The 27,442-nt window shown below is 41.3% G+C and overlaps 1 protein-coding gene across 4 annotated transcripts in view; it reads right to left on the bottom strand.

The window, feature by feature from the left end:
• The window catches only part of dnaaf9 (dynein axonemal assembly factor 9), a 227,511-nt gene that overhangs the window by 42,550 nt on the left and 157,519 nt on the right, over window positions 1-27,442 (bottom strand). For all 4 annotated transcript variants that reach the window (XM_043696504.1, XM_043696418.1, XM_043696328.1 and 1 more), the window contains 5 exons: window positions 26,063-26,151; window positions 22,098-22,199; window positions 21,887-22,004; window positions 15,282-15,370; window positions 2,761-2,919 (listed from right to left, as the gene is read on the bottom strand). In XM_043696504.1, coding sequence (XP_043552439.1) covers window positions 2,761-2,919; window positions 15,282-15,370; window positions 21,887-22,004; window positions 22,098-22,199; window positions 26,063-26,151 — 557 coding nt within the window. The remainder of the gene's footprint in view (window positions 1-2,760; window positions 2,920-15,281; window positions 15,371-21,886; window positions 22,005-22,097; window positions 22,200-26,062; window positions 26,152-27,442) is intronic.

The raw sequence follows: 27,442 nt of genomic DNA, 5'->3' as shown, positions 1-27,442 counted from the left end.
TTGTAAAACTTGAAGGGGGTCAGAAAAGATTTAAGGATGTTGCCAGAGTTGGAGCTACTGAGTTTTTGGAGAGCCAGAATTGGCTGGGCCTATTTTCCCTGGAACATCGGAGGTTAAGGGGTGACCTTATAGAGGTGTATAAAATCGTAAGGGAATAGATAAGGTGAACAGACAAGGTATTTTACCCGGAGTGGGGGAGTCCAAAACTAGAGAACACAGGTTTAAGGTGAGAAGGGATAGACTTAAAAAGGGACCTAAGAGGCAACGTTTTCAATAGAGACTGGTGCATGTATGGAATGATCTGCCAGAGGAAGTGTTGGAGGCTGGTAAAATTACAATATTTAAAAAGGCATCTGGATGAGTACATGAATAGGAAGAATTTAGAGGGAGAAGGACCAAACGCTGGCAAATGGGACTAGAGTTATTTATGATATCTGGTCAGCATGGACGAGTTGGACCCAAGGGTCTGTTTCCATGCTGTACATCTGCGGATCTAAATAGATCAATCAAAGCAGAGGTTCGGGTCCTGAGGCCTGGGAACACTCAATGTATAACCTCCATCCAGTCAGATAAAAAAACATTTACTGCCTTTCTTCATATCCATGTACCCACGATCCATTTAATTTTGTGGGGTTTAACTGTACTGACAAGCCTGTTATGTGGCACTTCAAACATCTTTTGGAAGCCCATATTAATCAGACTTAACAATCACATTACACTCATGGAAATATCTAATCAAGTTAGTTGAGCATAACGGTGGCATGTCCCTCTCTGGCATCAAGATCGCTTTTGACTCTATCAATGGGAAAGTACTTGGAAGATCCCGTCAAAGGTCAGCTTCCAGAAAATTCACCAACATCCTCCATTTCCTCTATGATGCTATGTCAGCGATGGTCCTCACCGACAGTAAAACAGCAGAATCCTTTTAGGTCAAACAGGGATATGTCATTGCCCCAACTATTTTGTCCATCTTCATCAGCATCATTTTTCATCTTGTCAAGAACAAGCTTCACAGAGGTGTGGACTTTTGTCCACAGAATGGATGGAAAATTTCTCAACCTCAAATGTTTGGAAAACTAAGAAGAAAATGACATCGATCTCACCTATGAAACTTCAGTATGTGGATAATAACATTATCTCTACACTCTTGAAAGTGAATCTTCCAAGTCTTGGTTAATGCTTTTGGCAGAAGCATTCTGAAGAATTGGTCTCAAACTCAAGATGATTCAGATCCTTTATCAACCTTACCTAGCTCAATTTCTGGTCTATCCATTAAGCAAGGTCAACAGAGAAATCTTCTCACACGTGGAACATTTCCCTTACCTGGGAAGCTATTTCTCATCCAAAGCTGACATTGAATATAATATTGAATTTTTGCATCAATCTGTCAGTACCATCTTTGAATACCCAAGGATAAGACTCTTTGATAACTTGATACAGAGACCTTTGTGTATAAGGCAGTGATCTTTCTCTTCTACAAGGCTCTGAAATATGGACTACATATAGATACCACCTCAAGGCCCTTGAGAAGTACCCTCAAAATTGTCTGAGACAGACTGTCCGCATCAACTGGAAGAACAGGAGTACTAACATCAGCATCCTTGAAGCAGCCAATAGCATCAGCATCAAAGCCGTGATCATCCGAAACCAACTCCATTGGAAGGGTCCCATACTAGAGTTCTGACTGTCAAAGTAAATTATGTTCACCCAACTCAAGGAAGGAACTCAAACAAGAGGTCAAACAAAGCATTTAAAGACTCTCTAAAGGCTTACCACAAGAAACACAACATATATGTCAACACGTGGGAGATATTTGTTCAGAAAAAACCAACTTGGATTTCCTGTATGAAGCGACACAATACTTCAAGTCGTAGAGATGTACAACACAGAAACAGACCCTTCAGTCCAACTCATCCATGCCGACCAGATATCCAAACCTAATCTAGTCCCATTTGTCAGCACTTGGCTCACATCCCTCTAAATTCTTCCCATTCATATACCCATCCAGATGCCTCTTAAATGTTGCAATTGTACCAGCCTCCACCACTTCCTCTGGCAGCCCATTCCATACGTGCACCACCATCTGTGTGAAAAAGTTGCCCCTTCGGTCCCTTTTACATCTTTCCCCTCTTACCCTAAACCTAACCTCTAGTTCTGGATTCCCCCAACCAAGGTAAAAGACTTTGTCTATTTCTCCTAGCCATGCCCCTCATGATTTTATAAACCTCTATGAGGTCACCCCTCAGCCTTCGACACTCCAGGGAAAACAGCCCCAGCCTATTCAGCCTCTCCCTATAGCTCAAACTCTGGCAACATCCTTGTAAATCTTCTCGGAATCCCTTCAGGTTTCACAACATCCTTCCAATAGGAAGGAGACCAGAATTCCATGCAATATTCCAAAAGTGGCCTAACCAATGTCCTGTACAGCCGCAACATGACCTCCCAACTCCTGTACTCAATACTCTGACCAATAAAGGAAAGCTTATCAAATGCCTTCACCAGGACTACACCTGTTCCTATAACACGGAATAGACAAAAAGAAGAATGGAACAGGACTTTATTTTGTGGCTGGGAAAGGCAAGATAGAGATCAATGTCATTCACTAATCAGACAATCAAATGGAAAGCTTTTCTTTTATTACTTAATATGCTTGAGCCAGCAACTAGGTATGCTACATACCACATTCTAATGATTTCCACACTCTGACTTGGCGGGTGCAACTTTCATGTAAAGTACATTGTTACACTGAATTACACTCACCCTGGTGTCACAATCAGCAGCCTCATTTTCTTTCTAGAGTATACAGATTGATGAACGGTCCGATTCCGTTGTGCTTCAAGTACATTTGAAAGAAAGCGATGGATTTGCCCAACATTGAATAGCTCACAGTTATCTGGCATTTGACGGTAAACTGACCACCTTTAATGAAAGGAAACCGTAATTAGTCATAGGAAGATTTATTGAACCACTTCAGATTATTTGTTTTTGTCAGACAATTTTTGTATTCTTAAGCCATTTTGCTACTGAAACAGAACATTGAACATACTTAGTAGATCCAGCACTTGGGTTAACAATTTAGGTCAATGTCACTGTTTCCAGCCCACAGATACTGCCAAATTGCAGTATTTCCTTTATCTACAGTATTTTCCTTCTGTATGTGGCACATAACTTGTTCATTACTCATGCTTAATAATGATATTTTAGAACTGAATGATAAACATGTGCATTTCATCCTCACATCAAACTGCGAAACTATAATCCAAGAGCCCAGGCATCCATAAAGCTGAACGTATTGCTTAAAGACTGGAGTGGAACAGCTACTATTTAGTTTCAGGTCCTCTCTACAAATCTTGCTGCACAGTTCACCAGAACACTGGTTTTAGCATGGCTCCAGTGCCCCATAAATTGAAAACCATACAGATTAGATTAGATTACTTACAGTGTGGAAATAGGCCCTTCTGCCAAACAAGTCCACACCGACCCTCCGAAGAGCAACCCACCCAGACATTTACCCCTTCACTTAACATTACGGGCAACTTAGCATGGCAAATTCACCTAACCTACACGTTTTTGGACTGTGGGAGGAAACCAGAGCACCCAGAGGAAACCCACACGGGGAGAATGTGTAAACTCCACACAGACAGTCGCCCGAGGTGGGAATTGAACCCCGGTCTCTGGCGCTGTAAGGCAGCAGTGCTAACCACTGTGCCACAATGCCGCCCATAAAAATAGTAGGGGGAAGGCATCATGTGGGAAGAGATGTGGCCATTTAGGTGGCAAATGTGGAACAAAGAGGTGGAGCGTACAAACTGAAAAAAGCACAAGTGTACAAGTCCAGAGATTGCAAAGAACAAATCCTATAAAGCACTGATTTTTTTGAATATGGATGGAAAAAAAAAGCATGCGTAACCTTATGGCCATTACAAGTTGCAGGGGAACAAAATCTAGGAATCAAAGATCGAAGGCTATATGACATGCTGAAAATGCAAGAAACTAGGAAAAGGTGGTGAGGTAGTTCAGCCAGCTAAAAGCGTCATAGTACAGTTGTGAGGTAGGAATTTACCTTGACAGCACGAAATGTAAAATTGATTTGAGTAGAGACAAGAAATAAGACAAGGATGACTTCAGGGAGCGATTTATAGGCCTTTATAAGCAAAAGCATACAGGAAAACATAAATAGCGTGCGTAACAAAGGAAACACAATAATGAGAGATTTGAATCTACATAGAGATTGAACAAATCAAACTGGAAAAGGTGGCCTGGAATGAGTTCACAGAGTGTACGGAGTTGCATGCTCCGCAGCCAAGGTGGTGGCTATTTCCAACCAGATAATGAGCAGTGAAACAGGGTTAAAAAAAAAACCTCTTCGGAAAAGTTACGTAACAGTAATCATAACAATGAAATTTGAGGGCAAGAGGTGTGCTATAAAAGCTGGTGTCTTAAGTTTTAATTAAGCTAACAGCATGAGTAGAAGTGTAAAATTATCTCAAGGGAAAGAATTGAGTTAGAATTGATGACAGCAGAGATGCTTTGGGAATATTTTAAGGAGATATTTAACAATTAGCAGCAAACACTTGTTCCAATGTGAAAGACTATTGAGAAGGATGCATCATTTATAGTTGAATACAATGTTAAAGATAATATCAAACTGAAACAATCTGAACTGTAACATTCACACCACACAAATTCCAGACAATGACCATCTCACCACTGCTCCTTGACATTCAGTGGTGTTATCATCACTGAATCCCTCCACTATCAACATCCTATTAACATCAAATACCACTGACCAGAAACTCAGATGGACTCACCACATTAACACTGTGGCTACAATCGCAGGTCAGATGCTCGGAATACTACAGCAAGTAATTCACCTTCTGAGTCCCTAAAGTCTGTCCACCATCTTCAAGGCACAAGTCAGGAGAGTGATGGATTACTTCCCACTTGCCTGGAATAGTGCGGCTCCAACAGCACAATCCAGGTCAAAGCATCCACAAGCATCCAATCTCACCACCACCAGTGTATTCTATTTACAAGATGCACAGCAGAAATTCACCAAAGATCTTTACATAACACCTTCCAAACCCATGACCACTTCCATCTAAAAAGAACAAATGCAACATATACCTGCGAACACCACCACCTTCAAGTTCACCTTCAAGCTACTCACCCTCCCTACTTGGAAATATATCACTGCTCGTTCCCTGTCGCTGGGTTAAAATCTTGGCATTCCCTCTCTAAAGGCATTGTGGGTCAACCTACAGCACATGAACTGCAGCAGTTCAAGAAAGCAACTTCACCACCACCTTGAGGACAACTAGAGATGGACAACAAATACTGGCAAACATGAGATACAGTAGAGAGATCCCTACAGTGTGGAAACAGGCCATTTGGCCCAACATGTCCACACTGACCCTCCAAAGACCATCCCAGCCAGACCCATCCCCCTATAGTGCTAACCACTGAACTACGATGCCGCTTCAGTAATGCCCGTTTACCATAAATTAATTTTAAAAAGAGCATAAAATCTTCAAAGATACATCATAAGTTATTGTTTCTTAAAATCTAACCCAAATCATGACTAAACAAAAAAGAGAGAAAATGGAGTATGAGAAAATGTTATCTTGTAATAGAAAGACAGATTCCAAGAGTTTCGACAATTATTTACATAGACTAATGAAAATTAACATTGAGCCTTGATGGTGTGTGTAAAGAAATTGATGGAGACATTGAGCAGTTCTTTTGTGTCTGTCCTCTGTGTAGAAGACTTGGAACATTTCCCAATGGTATTTGAAAACCGAGTAAACAAGACAGAGGAACTCAAAACATTTACAAGCAACAAGGTGCTGAGAAAAATATCAGACCTAAATGTCCCAAATGGTCTGTATTCCTAGAGTCCTGAAAATAGCAGCTGTCAAGATAGAAGATACATTGTCTGGAATTGCTTAGGTTCTGCAAGGCCCCTGGCTGATCGAAAAATATGTAAAGAAGGGAGACAAACCAAAAAGCTTGATGTTAGCTTGTTAAATATTTATCACAGGAATATTGCTGGAATTTAGGAGGTTACAGCAGGATACTTTGAAAAAAAAATCAAACTCAGCAGATCTGGCAGCATCTGTGGAGAAAAACCAAGAGTTAATGTTTCAGGTCCAGTGATCCTTCTTTAGAGCCGAAGGAGGGTTAGTGGACTTGAAACGGTAACTCTATTTTTCTCCACAAATGCTGCCAGACCTGCTGAGGTCCTCCAGCAATTTTGTTTCAGATTTCCACCATCCGGAGTTCTTTTGAGTTTTTTTGACTTGAAAAATCATAATACAAATCAGGCAGAGACAACATGGCATTGGTGTAGGAAAGTGCATTCAACTAATTTTAGTCTCAAAATAAAGAGGCACCAATTTAAGACTAGGATAAGAAGGAATTTCTTCTCTCAGAGTTGAGTATCTTTGGAACTCCTTGTTCCAGAGAGCTGTGGAGGTATAGTCCTTGTGTAAATTTAAGGCTGAGATGGATAGATTCTTGATAAGTAGGAGGTATCAAGGGTCCAGGAAAAGTGGATGCAAGGAATGATCCTACTGAATGAAGATTCAGTCTCGATGGTCAAATGGCCAATTTGCTGCATCTATACAAAACGCTGGTGCGGCCACACTTGGAATATTGTGTGCAGTTCTGGTTGCCCATTACACGAAGGATGTGGAAGCATTGGAAAAAGGTGCAGAGGAGATTTACCAAGATGTTGCCTGATCTGGAGGGAAGGTCTTATGAGGAAAGGCTGAGACACTTGGGTCTGTTCTCATTGGAAAGGCAGTGGTTAAGCGGGGATTTGATCAAGACATAAAGATGATCAGAGGATTAGATACGGTAGGCAGTGAAATACTCTTGTACAAGCTGACGACGTCAGCTTGTACAAGAGGGCATAACTATAAATTGAGGGGTGATGGATTTTAGACAGATGTCAGAGGCAGGTTCTTTACGCAGAGAGGGGTAAGGGCGTGGAATGCCCTATTTGCTAATGCAGTCAACTCAGCCACATCAGGGAGATTTAAACAATCCTTGGATAAGCACGTGGATGATTTTTGGATAGTGTAGGGGGACAAGCTGAGAATAGTTCGCAGGTCGGCACAACAGCGAGGGCCAAAGGGCCTGTTCTGCGCTGTATTGCTCGATGACTCACTCCTGTTCCTATTGCTTACAGTCTAATTTATTGGACCTTTTCGGAAAAGAAACAAAGTGATTAAAAGGGAACTTATAGAAGTAACAAACGTGAACTTCCAAAAGCAAGGTTCACAAAGGGCATATATTATAACATATTAGCGTGGCTAAAGGACTGGTCATTAAATGAGAAATTGGGAGTAAGGACAATAGGGTGTTTTCTTTAGATTGGTACGCTGAGAATTTCACTATGTTTCCTGCCAAAGCAGATAAGTGAAGCAGTATACTAGTTAACTCGAGCAACATTAGAAATCTGTAATACAATGGGATGTGCACATCCTAGTACATGAACCACAAAATGTTAAAATGCAGGTTTAGCGAGTGAATAGGAAACCAAATGGAATGTTGAAATTTATTGCAAAGGGAATGTACGACAAAAATATACATTTTACAGCAGCTGTACATGGTCTTGGTGAAACTGCATCTGCAGTACTATGTAGTTTTGGTGTCCTTTTTTGAAAAAAAAGCTATTACATCAGTAGCTCATAAAAGAGCCATTAGTCCCTTTCTGTTACCTAGCCAATCTTCTATCCATGCCATTACAGGGGTTGAGTATCTTTGCTTGCTGCTGACAGCTAGGAGGCCAGAGTCCTTGGGTATACTTAAGGTTGATAGAAAGATTACTGATTAACAATATGCAAACCAGAAAATTGAGTTGAAACCACAAGCAGATCATGGACACAGTGACAGAGAAGTCTCAAAGTATTGAATGATTTACTCATACTTCTAACTCACAAGTTGCTCTTTGTTTTTTTATCTACCGAAACAGCTGCACCCACGGAAAACATTGTTGGACTAACAGCTCTTGATCTGTTAATTACAAACATTTTATTTACACAAGATAAAAATGCGTCAATGCTGATAATTCTCACTACTGATAGTGCTAGATGATTGACACTAGAAATTAAGAAATAAAGTGAAGAAACTTATGAATCAATGATTGAATAAATTACTTTTTAAAAAATATTCATTTTGTGGGATGTGGGCAACAGTGGCTGGGCCAGCATTTATTGCCCATCCCAGTTGCTCGAGAAGGTGGTGGTGAGCTCTCTTCTTGAAGTGCTGCAATCCACCTGTTGTGGGTTGGCCCACAATACCATTAGGGAGGGAATTCAGGATTTTGACCCAGCAACAGTAAAAGGACCTGCGATATATTTCCAAGTCAGGATGGAGAGACACTTGGAGGAGAAACCCAAGGGTGTTAGTGTTCCCATATATCTGCTGCTCATGTCCTTCCAGATGCTAAGTGGTCATGGGTTTGCAAAGTGCTGTCTGAAGATGTTTGGTGAATTTCTGCAGTGCATCTTGTATATAGTACACACTGCTGCTACCGCACATCGGTGGTGGAGGGAGTGGATGTGATGCCAATCAAGCAGCCTGCTTTGTCTTGGATGGTGTCAAGCTTCTTGAGTGTTGTTGGGACTGCACTCATCCAGGCAAGTGGGGAGTATTCTATCACACTCCTGACTCATGCCTTATAGATGGTGGACAGGCTTTGAATAGTTAGGAAGTGACTTATTCAGAACTTCTGACCTATTCTTGTAGCCACTGCATTTATGTCGTGAGTCCAGTTGAGTTTCTGGTCAATGATAACCTCCAGGATGCTGCGAGTGGGGCATTCAGTGATGGTAACACTGTTCAATATTGAGGGGTGGTGGCTAGATTATCTCTTAGTAGTGAAGGCCATAGCCTGGCATTTGTGTGGCGCAAATGTTACTTGCCACTTGTCAGCCCAAGCCTGGATATTGTCCAGATCCAATTACATTCAAACATGGACTGCTTCAGTAACTGAGAATTTGCAAATGGTGCTGAACATTGTGCAATCATGGGCGAGCACCTTCTGACGTTATGATGCACGAAAGGTTATTGATGAAGTAGTTGATGATGAATGAGCCCAGCCCGTGAGGGCGGCACGGTGGCACTGTGGTTAGCACCGCTGCCTCACAGCGCTAGAGACCCGGGTTCAATTCCCGCCTCAGGCGACTGACTGTGCGGAGTTTGCACATTCTCCCAGTGTCTGCGTGGGTTTCCTCCAGGTGCTCCGGTTTCCTCCCACAGTCCAAAGATGTGCAGGTCAGGTGAATTGGCCATGCTAAATTGCCCGTAGTGTTAGGTAAGGGGTAGATGTAGGGGTATGGGTGGGTTGCGCTTCGGCGGGGCAGTGTGGACTTGTTGGGCCGAAGGGCCTGTTTCCACACTGTAAGTAATCTAATCTACATTATCCTGAGTCACTCCTAGAGAAATGCCTTGGAGCTGAAATGACTCACCAACAACCATAACCATATTCCTATATTGCAGGTATGACTTCAACCACCAGTATACCGCCTGATACGCACGGATTCCAGTTTTGCTTGAGCTTCTTGTTGCCACACTCAGTTGAATGTAGCCTTGATGTCAAGGGCTGTCACTCTCACCTCACCACTGGAATTCAGCTGTTTTGTCTATGTTTGAACCAAGGCTGTAATGAGGTCAGCTGAATGACCCTGTTGAAACCCAAACTGGACATCACTAAGCAGATGTTGCTTGGTAGCATTGTTGATGACACCTTCCATCACTTTACTGACGATCGAGAAGAGACTGATGGGGTGCTAAATGGCTAGGTTGGATTTGTCCTTTTTCTTATGTGCAGGATATACCTGGGCAATTTTCCACATTGTCAGGTAGATACCTGTGTTGTAACTGTACTGGAATATCTTGGCTTGGGGAGTGGAAAGTTTTGGACCACAAGTCTTCAGTATTATTGCCAAAATGTTCTCAAGGCCCATAGTCTTTGCGTATCCAGTGTCTCCAATTGTTTCTTGATATCACGGGGAAAGAATTTAACTGGCTGAACACTATTATCTAATGCTGAGGATCACTTCATATTAAAAAAAATACATTAGGAGAGAAAGTTATCCAGTCTTCATTGTCGATCATCTACTTCAATGTCATATTCCCACTTTTTCCTCGTACACTTGATACATTAAAATCTAAAGATTTATCTCATTTAGGAATATATTCAGTGACTTGGCTTCCACGGCCTTCTGTGGTAGAGAATTCACAGGTTCATTGCCCTTTTAAGTGAAGAAATGTTTCTGCATTGCAGTCCTCTCTGTAGAGGGTGCTACCGAGAAGCAACTGAGGAGTGTTCTGGAAGGAGTTGTCTCAGTCAATGACTGCCTAGGACCAAATAAAAGGCAAGCTATAGTGGAACAACAAATTAAAGGCAGTAGATCCCAAACTGGTGTCATGTGCTTCCTATGTGATGTGGGAATTTGGAGACCCTTCGATTTCCCTGACTCCTTCATATGCAGCTTCTGCCCGACTGTGGCTGGATTCACTTTGGAGCATTCATGAGGCTAAGGGAATCGTAGATAGCACGTTCAGTAAGCTGGTCACACCGCAAATAAAAATTGAGGAAGATTGGGAATAAGTGACCAACAGACGGAGGAACAGTAGGAAGTAAATGCAGGGGTCCTCTGCGGTCATTGTCCTCCAAAACAGATATACCATTTTGTATACTGCTGGGGGAGATAGCTCACCAGGGGAAGGTGGCTGTGGTTGGGTTCATGGCTGGCTCTGTTACACAAAGAATGGCAGAGCTGTCATGATCAAAGATTCAATCATAGCTGTTTCTGCAGCCGCAAATAAGAGTCCAGGATGATATGTTGCCTTCTTGGTGCAAGGATCAAGGATGCCTAGGAGCGGTTGCAGGACATTCTGAAGGGGGAAGATTGAGCAGCTAGTTGTCCTGGTGCACATAGGCACCAATGATATAGATAAAAAGATAGGAAGAGGTTCTACAAGCTGAATTTAGGGAATGAGGAGGTAAATTAAGAGGTATGACCTCAAAAGAAAGAAATCTTGGGATTGATACCAGTACCACGTGCTAGTCAGAGCAGGAATAGAAGGATAGCCAAGACGAATACATAGCTTGAGGGATGATTCAAGAGGGAGGAATTTAAATTCCTAGGACATTAGAACCGGCTCCAGGGGAGGTGGGACCAGTCCAAACTGGATGTGTGAAGCTGGGCAATGACTGGAACCAATGCCTATTGGATTGAGGGTGTGGGGGAAAACAAGGGTGGGGGAAAAGAGAGTTTGCATCTGCTACTGGGGAGGGTTTAAAAACTTTTACAGTAGGTGGGGTACAAACCAATGCAGGAAGTCAGAGGGAAGTGGGGATAGAAACAAAAGATAGTAAGTGAAAAAGTGAAAGTGGAAAGTAGAGAAACCAAAGACAAAAATCAAAAAGGGTCACACTACATCATAATTCTAAAGGGCAATAAATGTCAAAAAAAAAGAGCCTGAAGACTCTGAGTCAATGTGAGAAGTATTTGTAATAGTGTGGATGAATTAACTGCACAGACAGTTAGTAATGGATATGATGTAATTGGGATCATGGAAACCTGGCTCAGGTGACCAAGGATGAGAACTCAATGTCTAGGGTTATTCAATTTTCAGGAAAGACAGACAGAAAGGGAGGTGGGGTAGCCTTGGTGGTTAAGGAATGGTTTAACACAATTGTAAGGGAGGACATTAGCCTGGACAATGTGGAATCTGTATGGGTGGAGCTGCAGAACACCAAAGGGAAAAAAAGACGTAGGAGGGAGATGTGCACAGACCAAACAGTAGTTGCGAGGCTGGGAATGGTATCAAACAAGAAACTAAAGGCAAAAAAAAGATTCTGCCCACTGATTCGGTAAGGTTAATAGTTTGTTCAATAGTCTCTTTGGGAATTCAGAACAGTGGGAATGGACTTTAGGGCAGTTGCACGCTCCTCCTGCAGGATGTGGGAGGTAAGGGTCACCACTAGTGTCCCCACGGACTTCAACTGTGGGAAATGCACCGAGCTCCACCTCTTCATAAAATGCAATAAGGAACTGGAGCTGGATGACCTTTGGATCATTTAGGAGGCGGAGGGGGTAATAGAGAGGAGTTACAGAGGTGTACGCTCACCTCAGGTACTGGAAAAAGGTAGATGGGTTACGGAAAGGGAACAGGCAGACAATGCAGAGATCCGCAGTGGCCGTTCCCCTCAATAATGCATACCGTTTTGGATACTGTTGGGGGTTGACGTACCGGGGAAAGCCATAGTGGCCAGGTCTCTGGTGCTGAGCCTGACAGCAAAAGCTTCTATAGATATGTGAAGAGAAAAAGACAGAAGACGACAAATGTAGGCCCCTTATAGTTAGAATCCGGTGAATTCATAATGGACAACAAAGAGATGGCTGACCAGTTGAACAGGTACTTTGGATCTGTTTTCACTAAGAAGAATACAAATAACCTTTCAGAAATGCTAGGGAACAAAGGGTCAAGCATGAAGGAGGAACTGAAGGAAATCTTTAGTAACCAGGAGATGGCATTGGGAAAATTTATGGGATTAAAACCCGATAAATCCCCAGGGCATGATGTTCTGCAGCCCAGAGTACTTAAGGAAGTAGCCCTGGAAAATGCGGATGCAGTAGTGACCATTTTTCAGCATTCTATAGACTCCACCGGTTCCAATGGACTGGAGGGGACATCATGTAACCCCACATTTTAAAAAAGGAGGGAGAAAGAAAATGGGGAATTCTAGGCCAGTTAGTCTGACATCAGTAATGGGGAAAATGCTGGAGTCAATTGAAGTAAGTAATAACTGAGCATTTGGAAAGCATGACACAATCGATCCAAATTAACATGGATTCACTAAACGGAAACCATGCTTGACAAATCTTCTGGAACTTTTTGAGGATGTGACCAGTCGAGTGGACAGGGTGATTCATCGATGTTATTCACAATAAAGAGGAACCTCGATTATCCGGCATTCGATTAACTGAATTTTGGATTATCCAGACAAGATCGCAAGGTCCCGATTCTTGCTAACAATGTTATCTGGCATTCGATTAACCGAATGAAATACTGCCCAGATGTGTCCTTCAGATAATCTAGGTTTCTCTGTATGCATTAGAGAAGTTAAGAGTCAACAGTCAATTTAGACGAAGGAATTGAATGTAATATCTCCAAATTTGCAGACATCACTAAGCTGAGTGGCAATGCGGGCTGTGAGAAGGATACTAAGAGGCTGCAGGGGTGACTTGGATAGGCTGGCTGAATGGGCAAATACTTGGCAAATGAATATAATGTGGATAAACGTGAGACTATCCCGTTTGCTCACAAAAACAGGAAGACATATTAGAATATGAATTGTGGCAGTTTAGGAAAAAGGTGATGTGCAATGAAGCCTGGGTGTCATGGTGGAACAGTTGCAAATCGTTGACATACAGATGCAGCAGGCAGTGATGAAAGTGGATTTTCATTGCAAGAGGATTGGAGTACAGAAGTAAGGATGACTTGCTGCAGTTATAAGGGCTTTGGCGAGGCCATACCTTGAGTATTTTATGCAGTTTTGATCCCTTAGTCAGAGGATGGACATTCTTGCTATTGAAGTCGTCCTGTAAAGGTTCACTAGACTGATTCTTGGGAATGGTAGGACTAACATATGAAGAAAGCCTGGATCGACTGGTCTTATGCTCATTGGAATTTAGAAGATTGAAGATATTGTGGAAACATAAAATCCTGATGTGAGTGGGTATACCCAATGTTGGGGAATTCCAGAACAAGAGGTCTAACAATAAGGGGGAAGCCATTCCAGACTGAGATGAGGAAGAATTTCTTCACTCAGTTGTGAACCTGTGGAACTCTCTACCAGAGAATGCTGCTGGGGCCAGTTTGTTCGATATATTCAAGAGGGAGGTGGACATGGCCCTTGTGGCTTAAGTGATCAAGATATATGGAGAGAAAGGCAGAATGGGATATTGAAAATGCGTATCAGCCATGATCATATTGAATGGTGGTCCAGGCTTGAAGGGCCAAATGGCCTTCTTGTGCACCTATTTTCTATGTTTCTATATCCAATACGTTCTGTCCAGTTTCCTGAGATTGTCCCAGATTCTAGACTCAGTTACCAGGGAAAAATCCTTCCTACATAAAGTATAGTTCAGCTCTGTTGAATCTTATATATTTCAATCAATCCCCACTCATCAATATATGCATAATTGTACCAATCTCTTCTCATAGGTCAGTCCTGCCATCCCTGATATCAGCCCAGTTAACCTCTGCAGTACTCGCTCTACGGCGAGTGTATCCTTACTTAGGCATGGACACCAAACTGTACGAATATTCTAGAGGTGTTGTCTCAACAGTGTCTTGAATAACTGCATTAAGGAATACCTACTTCAGAAATAAATTCTCTTGCAATGAAGGCCAACACATCATGTGCTTCCTAACTGCTTGCTGCAATTGCCTTGCACTGGTGTACAAGGACATGCAGATCCCTTCGTAATCCACATTTCCCAATGTATTATTATTGGTAGAATACTTTGCCTTTTTGCTTCTCTGTTACGATAGGGTTCATGGCTTCTGGACAGTAAAAGTAAAGGGAAAAGTAAAGTCACCATGACCATAGGCTTGGTCTCTCAAAAGAGACACTGGTGATAGGTTAACCTGAGAGTCACCATGTCTCAGGTGAGGGGAGAGTTGAGAGGGAGAGTGAGGAAACTGAACTCATACGAATGGTGATACTTTGTATTGCATACCAGCTGTCCAGCCAACTGAGCTAAATCAAACCCCTCTATAGTGTAAGCCCAAGGAATGAGTGCAGAAGTACCATTGCTTGGCATGGAAGGCAGAGGTGGACATGAAGTGGTCAACAGCAGCATTTAGCTCAGAACATGCGGTAGGTGACGGTCACAGTTTGGGAGGCAGGTCAAGTTGAGAGAGGTAAATGGATTTTTTTTCCCTTTTACTGATTTGCCAACAACTGAATGGTACCCAATAGCTCCTCTGCCTCAGAATTCTTTGTGGGATGGTGGACCTGACTTGAACATTCACCCCATCTTTCAAATCAAAAATTCCACTTTTGCAGGTACTTTCTCCCAGGTAAGAATGCGGACTCTAGTAAGAAAATCTAGCCCTTTCTGCAGGAAAGGTTTAGGAGTAGAAAACACTAATATATTACACTTAAAGAGAAGAACACTTCTTCATTTACTAAAATATAATCTTAATTGTAAGTTATAAAGAAAAATGACTGCCAAATTATTTAACTTACTGACCTTCCATGTTCTTGATTCAGATTGACAATATAGGTACAAAGTTCTTCTTTATAACTACCAGGAAGTCCCGCAATAATAGTGATCACCATCTTAAACAAATAAGAAAATAAATCATTTAATATAACAATATACAATAGTAGAGCACAGGAAGAGGCCCTTCAGTTGACCATGTCTACACCGACTTGCAGGTAGTGCCCATTTCAATCTGAAAAACTAAATTATACACAGTTCCAAATAAAAGTAAATACTTATATGAAAGGATTCTAGCAAATTATTTGATAATTTTTTTATTCCAGTAAGGTTGTTTGCTTCTATGAAAGTGAAATTATTTAACAAATATTGTGCAATTTAGTGGCCAGATACATTTTACAGATGTTTTACACAATTATTTTCAGGAATGGAGAGAAAAAGAAGAGGAAATCGCAGTTTTGGATAACCACAGTTAAGAATTATATTTGCTCTACAATGAACACTGGACCACCTGACACAGCATTGTGAAGAGGAATGATAACCGAAGAAACAAAAAAAAATACCATATGTTTCTGTATAAATTGAGATTCAGTTCATGCAGTCATAGAGGTATACAACACAGAAACATAACCTTCAGACCAACTCGCCCGTGCCAACCAGATATGCCAATGTGACTTCATCTCATTTGCTACCTTTTGGCCAATGTCCCTCTAAACCCTTCCAATTCATACACCGATGCAGATGCCTTTAAAATATTGTAACTGTACCCACCTCCATCACTCTGGCAGCTCGTTCCATACATGCACCACCTTCTGTGGAAAAAGTTACCTCTCAGAACCTTTTTAAATCTTTCCCCGGTCACCTTAAACATATGTCCTCTAGTTTTGGATTCCCCTATCCTAGGGAAAAGAGCTGAGATAATTCACCTTATTCATGCCCCTCATGATTTTATAAACCTCTCTAAGGTAACCCCCTCAGCCTCCAATACTCCAGTGTAAAAAGCCCCAGTCTATTCAGCCTCTCCCTATAGCTCAAACCCTCAAGTCCCAGTAACAGCCTTATAAATCTTTTCTGCACCCTCCCAAGTTTTAACATGTTTCCTATAAAGGGCAATCAGAATTGCACTTACAATACTAAAAAGTGGCTTCAGCAATACCCCGTTCTGCAGCAGCACGACATCCTTACTCCTATATTCAATGTTCTGACCAATAAGGGAAAGTGTGTCAAATGCCTTCACCATCATGTCTCGCTAGGACTCCACTTTCAAGGAACAATGCACCTGCACCACTAGGTCACTTTGTTTGGGAACACTCCCCAGAGCTCTGCTACTAACTGTACAAGTACTGCCCTGGTTTGCCTTTCCAAATGCAACAACTCACATTTATCTTAATTAAACTCCATCTGTCACCCCTCGGTCACTCCTCTGATGAAGCTCCTGTTGTGCTCTGAGATAATCTTGACTATCCACTATATTACCTATTTTGGCATCAACTGCAAACTTACTAATCATGCCTCCTGTATTCATATCCAAATCATTTATGTAAATGACAAAACACACCAATATTTATGGCACACTGGTGGTCACAGGCCTCCAGTCAAAAAAAATCCGAATTCCACCACCCTCTGTCTCCTCCCTTCAAGCCATTTTTGTATCCAACTGGTTAGCGCCCCCTGGACCCTATGTGATCGAATCTCACTCACCAGCATACCATGTGGAACCTTGTTGAACACTTTGCTGAAGTCCATATCGACAAAGTCAACCACCCTGCCTTTATCAATCTTCTTTATCACTTCTTCAAAAAGCTCAATCAAGTTAGTGAGACAGGACTTCCCATGCACAAAGTCATGATGACTATTCCTAATCAATCCTTGCCTTTCCAAAAGCATATAAATTCTGTCTCTCCAAATCTCATCCAATAACTTACCCACCATTGACTGACGGCTCACTGACATAGGTTACAGGAGGGGGCCATTAATTCAATAGTTACTTAAATTTGTAATGTCTTAAGAAACCTAACACCTAGTCCTGACTGCATCTGCGTCTTAGAGGTGGCTCAATGGTCAGGTGGATGTTTGTCTGAACTGACCCCCATTTGGATGGAATTTCACATTGGCTAAAGGTCCTGAAATCATCCTAGAGAGTCTCAGCTGATAATCTGAACAGTCTCAAGAAAATCTCCTCCATGCTATTCCATGTCAAATGGCAGGGTTTTCAGTCTGGGTTGCTGCTGGACACTGTCCACTTCCTTGTATACCATCTGTAAACATTCAGACGTCACATGACAGATACTCAAGTAGGAAATAGGGAGTCTTACAGATCACGTGCAGGCAGCTGGGCATAGCTCAGAATAGCATCATAGTCTGCTCAGACACTGTGGGCCAAACCACCTGTTCATGTGCTGTACTGTTCTACGTTCTAATGTGGCATTCTGTCCTGCCTTTAGGTGGGGGTCTATAAGGAAAATTCCAAAGAGTCCTGCCCTTTACCACAGGAATTTAGTGTGGAGGGTAGTGCACAGGCACATATTAGGTGACATGGAGCATGGACTTAAAAACCACCTGTATTCATTGTGGCTTTGAGAAGACAGAGACACACATAAGATTGTATCTCTACTTTGTTGCTTCTCTTTTATGAAAGTACAGAAATGTCATGCTCATGATTTGGAGGGTTGTGGTGAAGGGTGGACAAATCAGAAGTGCCCCATGTGGGCCTGGCCACAGTGGCCATTAACAGGTCCAAACAGCAGAAATGGTCATTGGACATTATCTATAGAAGAGCAAAATGGAGTAAAGTCCATGCCTAGGTCTCCCTGGAAAGGGAGCATGCAGTTCCCTGGCCTTCCAAAAGTGGATATCTCAGGCCAGAATGCATCAACAGCCCCACGAATATCTTTCTTTTTCGTTTTGAAAGTAACTTTGAAATTTTGTTTCTGATGCAGTGCCCCTTGAAGCTGCTGTCAACATGTTAAGTTTTTGATTTGATTATAATTTTCTGAAGAGTATATCAAATATTTATTGGCACAGGAAGTGCATTGAAGTGTTAGGAACTACGTATTCATAATATCTTCTTTTGTAAATAAATCTAAAACTAAATAAAGCTCGATGATTAGTCTCCTCCTCCACCAAGTGGCTAGAAATACACATGGGGCACCTCTGATTTGTCCACCCTTCACTACCACCCACCATATTCACTCAACTAATCAGTATTTTAACTCAGACTGTGTTTTCTTCATCAAAACAGGTTTTTAAATTACTTGAGTCAGGAGAGGCAGTGACCTAGTGGTAACGTCACTTGAAAAGTAATCCACAGCTAATGTTTTGGTGATAGGGGTTGGAATCCCATGTCTGGTGAAATCTGAATAAAAACCTGAAATAAAAACAAAACTAGACTAATAAAACTATGCAACTACGTCACAAAGAAAATCATTTAATTCATTGATGTCCTTCAGGGAAGGAATTCTACTAGGCTTAACTAGTCTAGCCTAACAACTCCAAAGCAACAGCAACACAGTGGCTGTTAATTGTCCTCCAGGCAATTGGTAATGGACAACAAACCTGGGTTAGCCATTGATACACATAACCGTGAAAAAAAACTTTAAAAGTCACTCAATTAGAAGACCGAATTTAATCAACTTGGCAAAATGGCCTAGCTCTCTCAGTTTTTGCAATAAGCTGGCAGTCACCTGCTCAACGATAATCTGCTCACTGATGTCTAGTTTGGATTCCAACAGGGACACTCAGCTTCTGATCTCATATCAGCTTTGGTTCAAACAAACAAAGAAAGAAGAGCTGAATTCCAGAGATGAAGTGAGTGTGACTGTCCTTGATATCAAGGCCACATTTGATTTGCGTGGCATCAAGGAGCCTGAGCAAAACTGGAATCAATGGAATCGAGGAAAAACACTCTGCTGGTTGGAGTCATACGTGGCACAAAGGAAGATGGTTGTGGTTGTTGGAGGCCACTCATTCTCAGCTCTGGAACAATTCTGCAGGTTAGTGTCCTTGGCCCAACCATCTTTAGCTGCTTGATCAATGAACTGCCCTGTCAGTATTCAGAATATCCACTGATCACAGCACCAATGGTGACTCTCCAGATACTGAAGCAGTCCATGCCTAAATGCACTAAGACCTGGACAATATCCAGGCTTGGGCTGAAAAGTGGCAAGTAACATTCATGCCACAAAAAAGCCAGGCAATGACCATCTGCAATAAGAGACAACCTAATCACCGCCCCTCGACATACAATTACGTTACCATCACTAATCCCCAAGTTAACAAGAACAGAAAATGCTGGATAAATTCAACAGATCTAGCAGCATCGGTGGAAAGAAAGCAGAGTTGATGTTTTGGGTCCATCATCAGAACAGCTTTCCAGTATCCACAGTTCTTGGTTTTATTTTAGTATTTTCCTCATTGGCAAATGTGGGGACGATAAGGAGAAGGCACATGGTCAGCAGCTTAGTGGGAAGTTTGTTAGTTGGCGACCCACAACTAGCGGGGTTCCACAGGGATCAGCGCTGGGACCACAACTATTTACAATATATGACTTGGAGGAAGGAAGTGTATGTATTTAGCCAAAATTGCAGACAACACTAAACTAGATGGAAAGGTTGTGAGACGGATATAACAGTTTACAAATAGGATATTAATAGACTAATTAAGTGGACAAGTTGACAAATGGAGTATAATTTGGGGAAAACATTTTCAAAGAGAGAACAAATTAACAATGTTAGTTATATGGAGAAAAGCTGGAGAAAGGTGCAACAAAGAGGGACTTGGGGGCTCTTGTACATGAAACACAAAGCTAGCATATAAGTACAACAGGTAATCAGGAAGGCAAATGGAATGTTGGTCCTTATTTCAATGGAGGACTTACTGCAAGTACACAAGGTGGTGTACTGTGAACAGGCTTGCTCCACTTATTTAAGAAAATATATTAATTATTGGAGGCAGTTCACAGCAGGTTCACCAGGCTGAATCCTAGTATGGAGGAACTGTCTTATGAGGAAAGTTAAAAACGTTGGGACTCTAGTCTGGAAGAAAGACAGACAATCTCATGATGGCTAGAATCTGGAGGCCCGAGCGAAGTGGAACAGGGCAGGACGGCCGGGGTCTAGAGGCCCAAGCGGAACGGGGATGGCCAGCGTGCCCTGAGCTGAGTGGGGACGGCCAGTAGATCAATGTGGTCAGTCAGCAGCTTGCAAATTCTGTCAGACCACATGTGCAAGCCTCCTACATTGATCTAGTGCACTGACCTTTCGAGAAAAACTGCAATGTTTATCTTTTTAACTTCAGTTCTTATTTTTGTAACTTATACTATGAAGGTAATGTAACTTTTTTTCTTTATTTCTCTATTTTGTATCTAACGTTAGTACCAAGGTACTTTGTACCCAAGATGGCGCCACGTGGGGGCGATACTGTAAACTTTTCACTGTACTCCTGTATTTGCATATACATGACAAAAAACCTCATTTTAATTCTAATCTCAGAATTAAGTGCACTAATTTAAGACTGATATGAGGAGGAATTTATTCAGAGATCCCACAGAGCACTGTGGAGGCAGAGTTCTTGTATATATTTAAGGTTAAATTTAGGTAAATTCTTGACTAGCAAGGGAATTAATAATTATGGGGAAAGGGCAGGAAAGTGGGTGGAAGAAATACTGAGTGGTAGAGCAGACCAGTGGAGCTGGATACCTACTCCTGTTCCTATTTTTTAGGGTTTAATAGTCCGATAGAACAATGTTTCAGATTCCAGTTCCTTGAATTAAAACATTAATTCTGGTTCTCCTTCCATAGATGCTGCCAGACATGAAGAAAGTTTCTAATGCTTTGGGTTTCTTTCTTTTTGGTTTTCAGCATCTGCAGTATTCTGCTTTTTGATTCTTCTGAACAATTCATAAAAATAAAAAAGTAGAACACTCATACCCATAAGGTATCATTTTAATCGTATTAGCACAGCACTTTCAAAAAAATTAAATGGGATCAATGCACTGTAAAATATTAATGCTGGATCAAAGTTATGTAGGTGTACACTGGGAAAGATTAAATGAACATAAAGGCAAGTTACACAGTCCAATTACTCCAAGTAGCAACTCTTTGGCCAGTCACTACTTATGCTGTTCTGATATAACTAGCTGGTCATTCAAACTCTATCTACATTTGCTGAGTTTGAACTACAGATTTGCAATTAATGGTACATAGGACATAAGACAGTACAGCGCAGGAACATGCACTTCAGCCCACCATATCTGCACTGACCATACCATTCTGAACTAATCCAATCTCTTTGCACACAATGCTTATCCGTCTATCCCCTGCTTGTTCTTATATCTGTCTAAATGCCTTTTAAATGTTGCTATCATATCTGGTCCTACCACTCCCCAGGCAGCATGTTCCAGGCACCAATCATCTCTTGTAGAAAACTTGCTCCACATATTTCCTTTAAACATTTCCCCTTGCACATAAACTTATGGCCCTAGTTTTTGACATTACCACTCTGGGAAAAGACACCAGCTACCCACCCTATCCATGCTTCTTAATTTTATATAGTTCTATCAAGTCGCCTTCAATAAAGAATAAATAAATTACATTTTAAGCATCGGTCTTTAAAAGGCCAACAACATGCTCTATTACCTTATTCTGGTCTTCACTGATTGTGGAGGATAACTTTGATTGTTGTAATAATATGGACAGATCAGATCTTCTTACTGGTTCATGACTCGCACTACTCACAGCAAAATGCTGTAAAAACCTGTAATCAAGGGAATTTTAAGACAGATCTAGTTTTGAATCTTCACCCATTGTTTTTCATTTAGTAATTTCATATATTAGTAGAAACACTTACATGCCAAGCTCTGGCAGGTTAGCACTGACTCTTTTTAAATGGTTGCATTGCTGATCTTTAGGTATGGCTTGGATCTCAAAAAGTTTCTCCAGCTTAGTGTGTCTGATAAGAGAGTAACGAGCAATATCAAAATAACATTTTCAATGATAAATTGTGATATTATTTCTCAAGAACATTCACTTCAATATTAGCGTAATTAGACAGTTAATTACAAGTAAATACATTTTATACTAGAGCAAAATACTGTAAATACAGCAAAACTAAAATGTAAACAAAATGTTAGAAATATTCAGCATTGTGTACTTTGTTTCTGTCTACATCAATGTAGATCAATGACTGCTCAGAACTGCAAATTCTTAGCAATTAACAGATTCTAAGAATATACAGAGGTAGGGGAGTCACAAAGTTAACAAAAAAGAGCCTATAATGGGCAAGAAGGCAGGACAAATAAAATGGCAAAGAGAATATGACATAATGCAAAAGTGTATGCAGGCATGATAGACTGAATTACCTCTTTCAGCATTGTAACAATCTTCAAAGTTTGTAATGGGATAAGGAAAAAAAAAGTGGTGGGTCTGGCAAAGGTATAAATGGCAATGTGGTGCATCCACTGCAAACCATAACCTCAAACATCGATCTCTCTAAGCCTTTAGAAGCATGATTGATAATGTTTCTAAAGTTAACAAGACACGATAGTTAATCAACATGAAAAAAAGGTCTTACAGAAACTTACATTTTTCAAGAACAGCTGGTCTGAAGTTGTAAAAGGCAGATCATATTTGAATAATCCATTTCAAATTTGTTACTTCATCAAAAGTTATGATGGTAAAAGAACATTAATTCTTGTGATCCTTGTGCATTTTAGCAAATGTTTGGCAAAGTATCATAAAGGACTAATTGACTGAATTCAGTCTCATGTCAAGGAGGATCAGTCAATTTGGTTTAAAAATTCCTTCATGTCAGAAATGATTTCTGGTCAACTGCTGTTTTTCAACTGGAGGATGTTATAGAAAGGCGTTTTCCAAGGAAGAGCAACAGGATCAGTACATATTACTTCATATTGGAATAGAGAATAAAATGTCATATTTTCCAATGTTTCCAAACTTGGAGATGTGGGCAAACAATAATGCATGGAATGCGCTGCCTGTGGGAGTGGCAGAGTCAGAATCATTGGTGGCCTTTAAGCGGCAATTGGATAGGTACATGGATAGGTGCTTAAGCTAGGACAAATGTTCGGCACAACTTCGTGGGCTGAAGGGCCTGTTCTGTGCTGTATTGTTCTATGTTCTATGTTCTAATGCTGATCAACTGCAGCTAAGTGGACCGATGAGTGGGAAATGAAATTTCATAGTGACGTGCAAGATGATGTAAAAGGATAGGGAAATATAAAATTGACTATGGCACAATGCAAAATATTGCACAGGGATATCAAAGAAAATATAGAGTACAAAAACATGAAAGATATCCTGAACTTTTATGAAGCTCTGGCAGCAAAGAAACAAGCCTTTAAGCACATCATGTCTATGCCAATCAACAAACATTAATCCCATTTGCTGACACTTGGTTCATAGCTTTGGCATCAAGTACACATCCAGCTGCTTCTTAAGTATTACAAGTGTACTTACCACCCCAACCTTCTCGGGCAGCATGTTCCATACCAACCTCTGGGTGAATTTTTTTTCCTCAGATATCCTCTAAACCACTTGCTCTTCACCTTAAACTCATGCCCCCTCGTCTTAGACATGTCTGCCACGGGGAAGAAATTCTCACTGTCAACCACTCCTCCACCCCCTCCTGCTCCTCGCTCACAAGAAAAACAAACCAGCCTATTCAGCCTCTCCTCAGACCAGAGGCTTTTCATTCCAGGCAACATCCTGGTCATTCTACTATGCACCCACTCCAGTGCAATCACATCCTTCTGATTGAATACTTTGTGCTCAATCTGTGGCCTCACCAATGATTTCCTCGCTCCTAAATTCTATGCCTAGCTAATGAAGGCAAGCATTCCATAGGCTTTCTTCACTAGCACTGTCCAACTGTGCAGAGACCTTGAGGGATCCATTAACTTGTATACCAAAATCTCATTGTTCCTGAGTACCCCACAGAGATCTACAATTCATTGTGCATCGTTCTTTTATTTCAGGTCACGGTGGTTCAGTAGTTAGCACTGCTACCTCAGTGCCAGGGACCCAGGTTCAATTCCAGCTTCGGGCGACTGTCTGTGTGGAGTTTGCACATTCTCCCAGTGTCAGCTTGGGTTTCCTCTGCGTGCTCCGGTTTCCTCTCACAGTCCAAAGATGAGCAGGTTAGGTGAATTGGCCATGCTAAATTGCCCCTAGTGTCCAGGGATGTGTAGGTTAGGTGCATTAGTCAAGGGTAAAGAGAGGATAGGGGAATGGGTCTGGGTGGATTACTCTTCAGAGGGTCAGTGTGGATCTGTTGGGCTGAAGGGCCTGTTTCCACACTGTAGGAATTCTAATACTAAACCTCACAAACTACATCACCTTGCACTTATCAGGATTAAATTCCATTTGCTATTGATGTGCCTAATCTACTAACTTGCTTAACAATAACAAAAATTGAAATATTTCTCAAATTGGTGCAAAAGAAACTTACTGGATTGGAATGCTCTGGCAACAAGGTTAGGCTGGAGAAACTGGTATTGCTCTCCTTAGGAAAAAAGGTGGTAGAAGGAAACGTTTCCAAAGGTGTACAATATTATCACAGGTTTAGATAAGTTACATCAAGAAAAGTTGCTCCTTGGAGTTGATTGTACAAGGTGTGGATTGAACAAATTTAAGCTTTTGGCTAACAGGGGTGGAGAATCTTTTTAAGCAGTAAGTGATAATGATCTGAATATGATTGCCACCGAGACAATTAATTATTTCAAATGAAAATAGGATAGACATTTTTGGCACTAACCACCAAACATTAGTGAGGAGGACTCAGCAGTGTTGACAGAGCTGTGTGTCATTGTCATTTCGAGTGCCTTAATCAGTGCCAGGTGATTCATCCGGTTTTACTACAGTGTGCGATTTCAGCATCACATTCAAAGGGTGAACAAATGGCTTAGGCCCTAATTATGAGGTTTTGATAAACTCAATCTGAAAGTACATGGAAATGTAGGAATTCCAACATTTATGCTGACAAGTAAAGGCAGATTTGTGGTGGACAAAATAGAGAATTCCCTGAACAATTAGTCAATGAGGACATTGAGCAAATTTCACAGTTCCATTTCAATGTGAATTCAAATGCCGGATTACTTTCAGAGAGACAAATGAAGAAATTCTGACTTACACCTGTAACTCTATGTCTTTTAAGTTTTGTACAATGAGGTAGCTGGGTTTCTGTATGGTGCATAAGGACTTAATAATTACTGCATTAATGAAATCTGCTTAATGACAATGTCTCTAATCAGGTAGGAAAAAGTGAGGACTGCAGATGCTGGAGATCAAAGTAGAGTGTGAGCTGCTAGAAAAACCACAGGTCAGGCAGCATCCGAGGAGCAGGAGAATTGACATTTCGGGCTTATATCCTTCATCAGGAAGGAGGCTTGTGGGTTGGAGCGGAGAGATAAATGGGAGGGGGAAGATAGCTGAGAAAGCGACTTGTGGATGAAGGTGACAGAGAAGGCGATAAGTCAAAGGAGGGAGCGATGGATGGGTCTGGCGGGCAGTGCTGAGTTGGACATTTGGACTGGGATAATGTGGGGGGGGGGAAATGTTGAAATCCACATTTATCCCATGTAGTTGCAGGGTCGCAAGGAGAAAATATCTCTAATCAGCCAACCAAAAAGATCAATCTGGTGAACTCTAGAAAGACAATAGCTCAGAGGACCTGAATCTGCCAAAAGCAACAGTAGAAGTGAGAGTTATAAAAGTAATGAAGTCTAAAAAAATAGTTTATGTACTTGCTTTTCCACTTCAATGCTTTAATATCTTTGGCTGGCGAAAGAAATTACTTACAGCTTTTTTTCCTCCTCAGATAATTGATTACTCTGACACATCTTCATTGTAATGCCAGATTCTCCCACCTGTTGCCATGGAGTCATGACCTACAGTGTAAAGTGAAGTTCAAATTTAAAATGATTTTTCAAAGAAAGAAACAGGCCTTTTGCAAAGCACATATACAATTCTGCTTTCCCGACCACTTTCAAATTGAGAATTTTCAAATTTCAACTTTAAAATTAAGAAAGGTCAAAGAGAATAAGTTGGTCACATCATAACACAATAATCACAATCTTTGAAAGTACCACAGGATTTGAATGGAAATAACACCACCATTTGGCCCTTGAATCTACATTACTGTCACCAATATTGTTGCAGTCAGTTTACAATAAATCATGCGGAGTACAAGAAAAAAAGCCTTTAAAAACTATCAAATAGAGGATTCTTCAGTTGATAGTAAACTGATAATATTCATCTAAAAAGTCAATATGTATACAAGTAATTCTGCAAACATGTTCTGCAACAATCATCCAGCCATCATTTTTCAATTCTCCTTCAATAGAAGAGCAATGCCAGGAGAAAAGCAAATTGAAAATGATATACTTTTTCTTGAACAAGGTTGTATCAGATCCAGCAACTGCTGGCCAGTCAGTTTAACCTAAATGATAGGAAATCTTTCGGCAATAGTTTGAGGTAACATTAACAGTCACTCAGGCAAACACAGTTAGTTCAAGATAATCACATTAGTCAAACATGAATTAGGTTATTTTTAAAATAAGGGAGAGGATAGAAGTGATCCAGTGTTGCAATAGCAGACAGCAAGGACCAGGGGGCTGCCAGGAAACTACGTTAATCCTTTAATAACTTACCACGTGAATAAGTGCAGCGCACGCTAAGCAGGAGCGGACTCTGGACTGCTGAGAAAGTGAGGTAATATATTTGGGCGGTGACTTTACCCGAAACATTACTTAGGTAATGTCTTTCAACCGCTGTCCTCCAACCAAAATAAAAAAGAGATTCTATGCGCTGATTCAGTAAGGTACTGGTTTTTCAATAGTCTCTTTTCGGAATTCAGAGCAGTGGGAATGGATGCTAAGGTACTTGCATGCTCTTCCTGTAGGATGTGGGAAGTAAGGGTCACCACTAGGCTTTCCACTGACTTCAGCTGCGGGAAGTGCACCCAACTCTAGCTCCTCGGACACTGCATCAGGGAACTGGAGTTGGAGCTGGATGAACTTCAGATCAGTAGGGAGGTGGACAGGTTAATAGGGAGGAGTTACAGGGAGGTAGTCTCACCTCAGGTACAAGAAAAAGTTAACGCGTTACAGTGAGGGGCAGAAAGGGAACAGGCAGACTGTGCAGGGATCCAGTGGCCATTCTCCTCAATAATGTGTAAAC

The sequence above is a fragment of the Chiloscyllium plagiosum genome, chromosome 1 (assembly GCF_004010195.1).
Source record: "Chiloscyllium plagiosum isolate BGI_BamShark_2017 chromosome 1, ASM401019v2, whole genome shotgun sequence".
Classification (NCBI taxonomy): Eukaryota; Metazoa; Chordata; class Chondrichthyes; order Orectolobiformes; family Hemiscylliidae; genus Chiloscyllium; species Chiloscyllium plagiosum.
The sequence above is the reverse complement of the archived record's forward strand: the minus strand, read 5'-3'. Positions and strand labels throughout refer to the sequence as shown.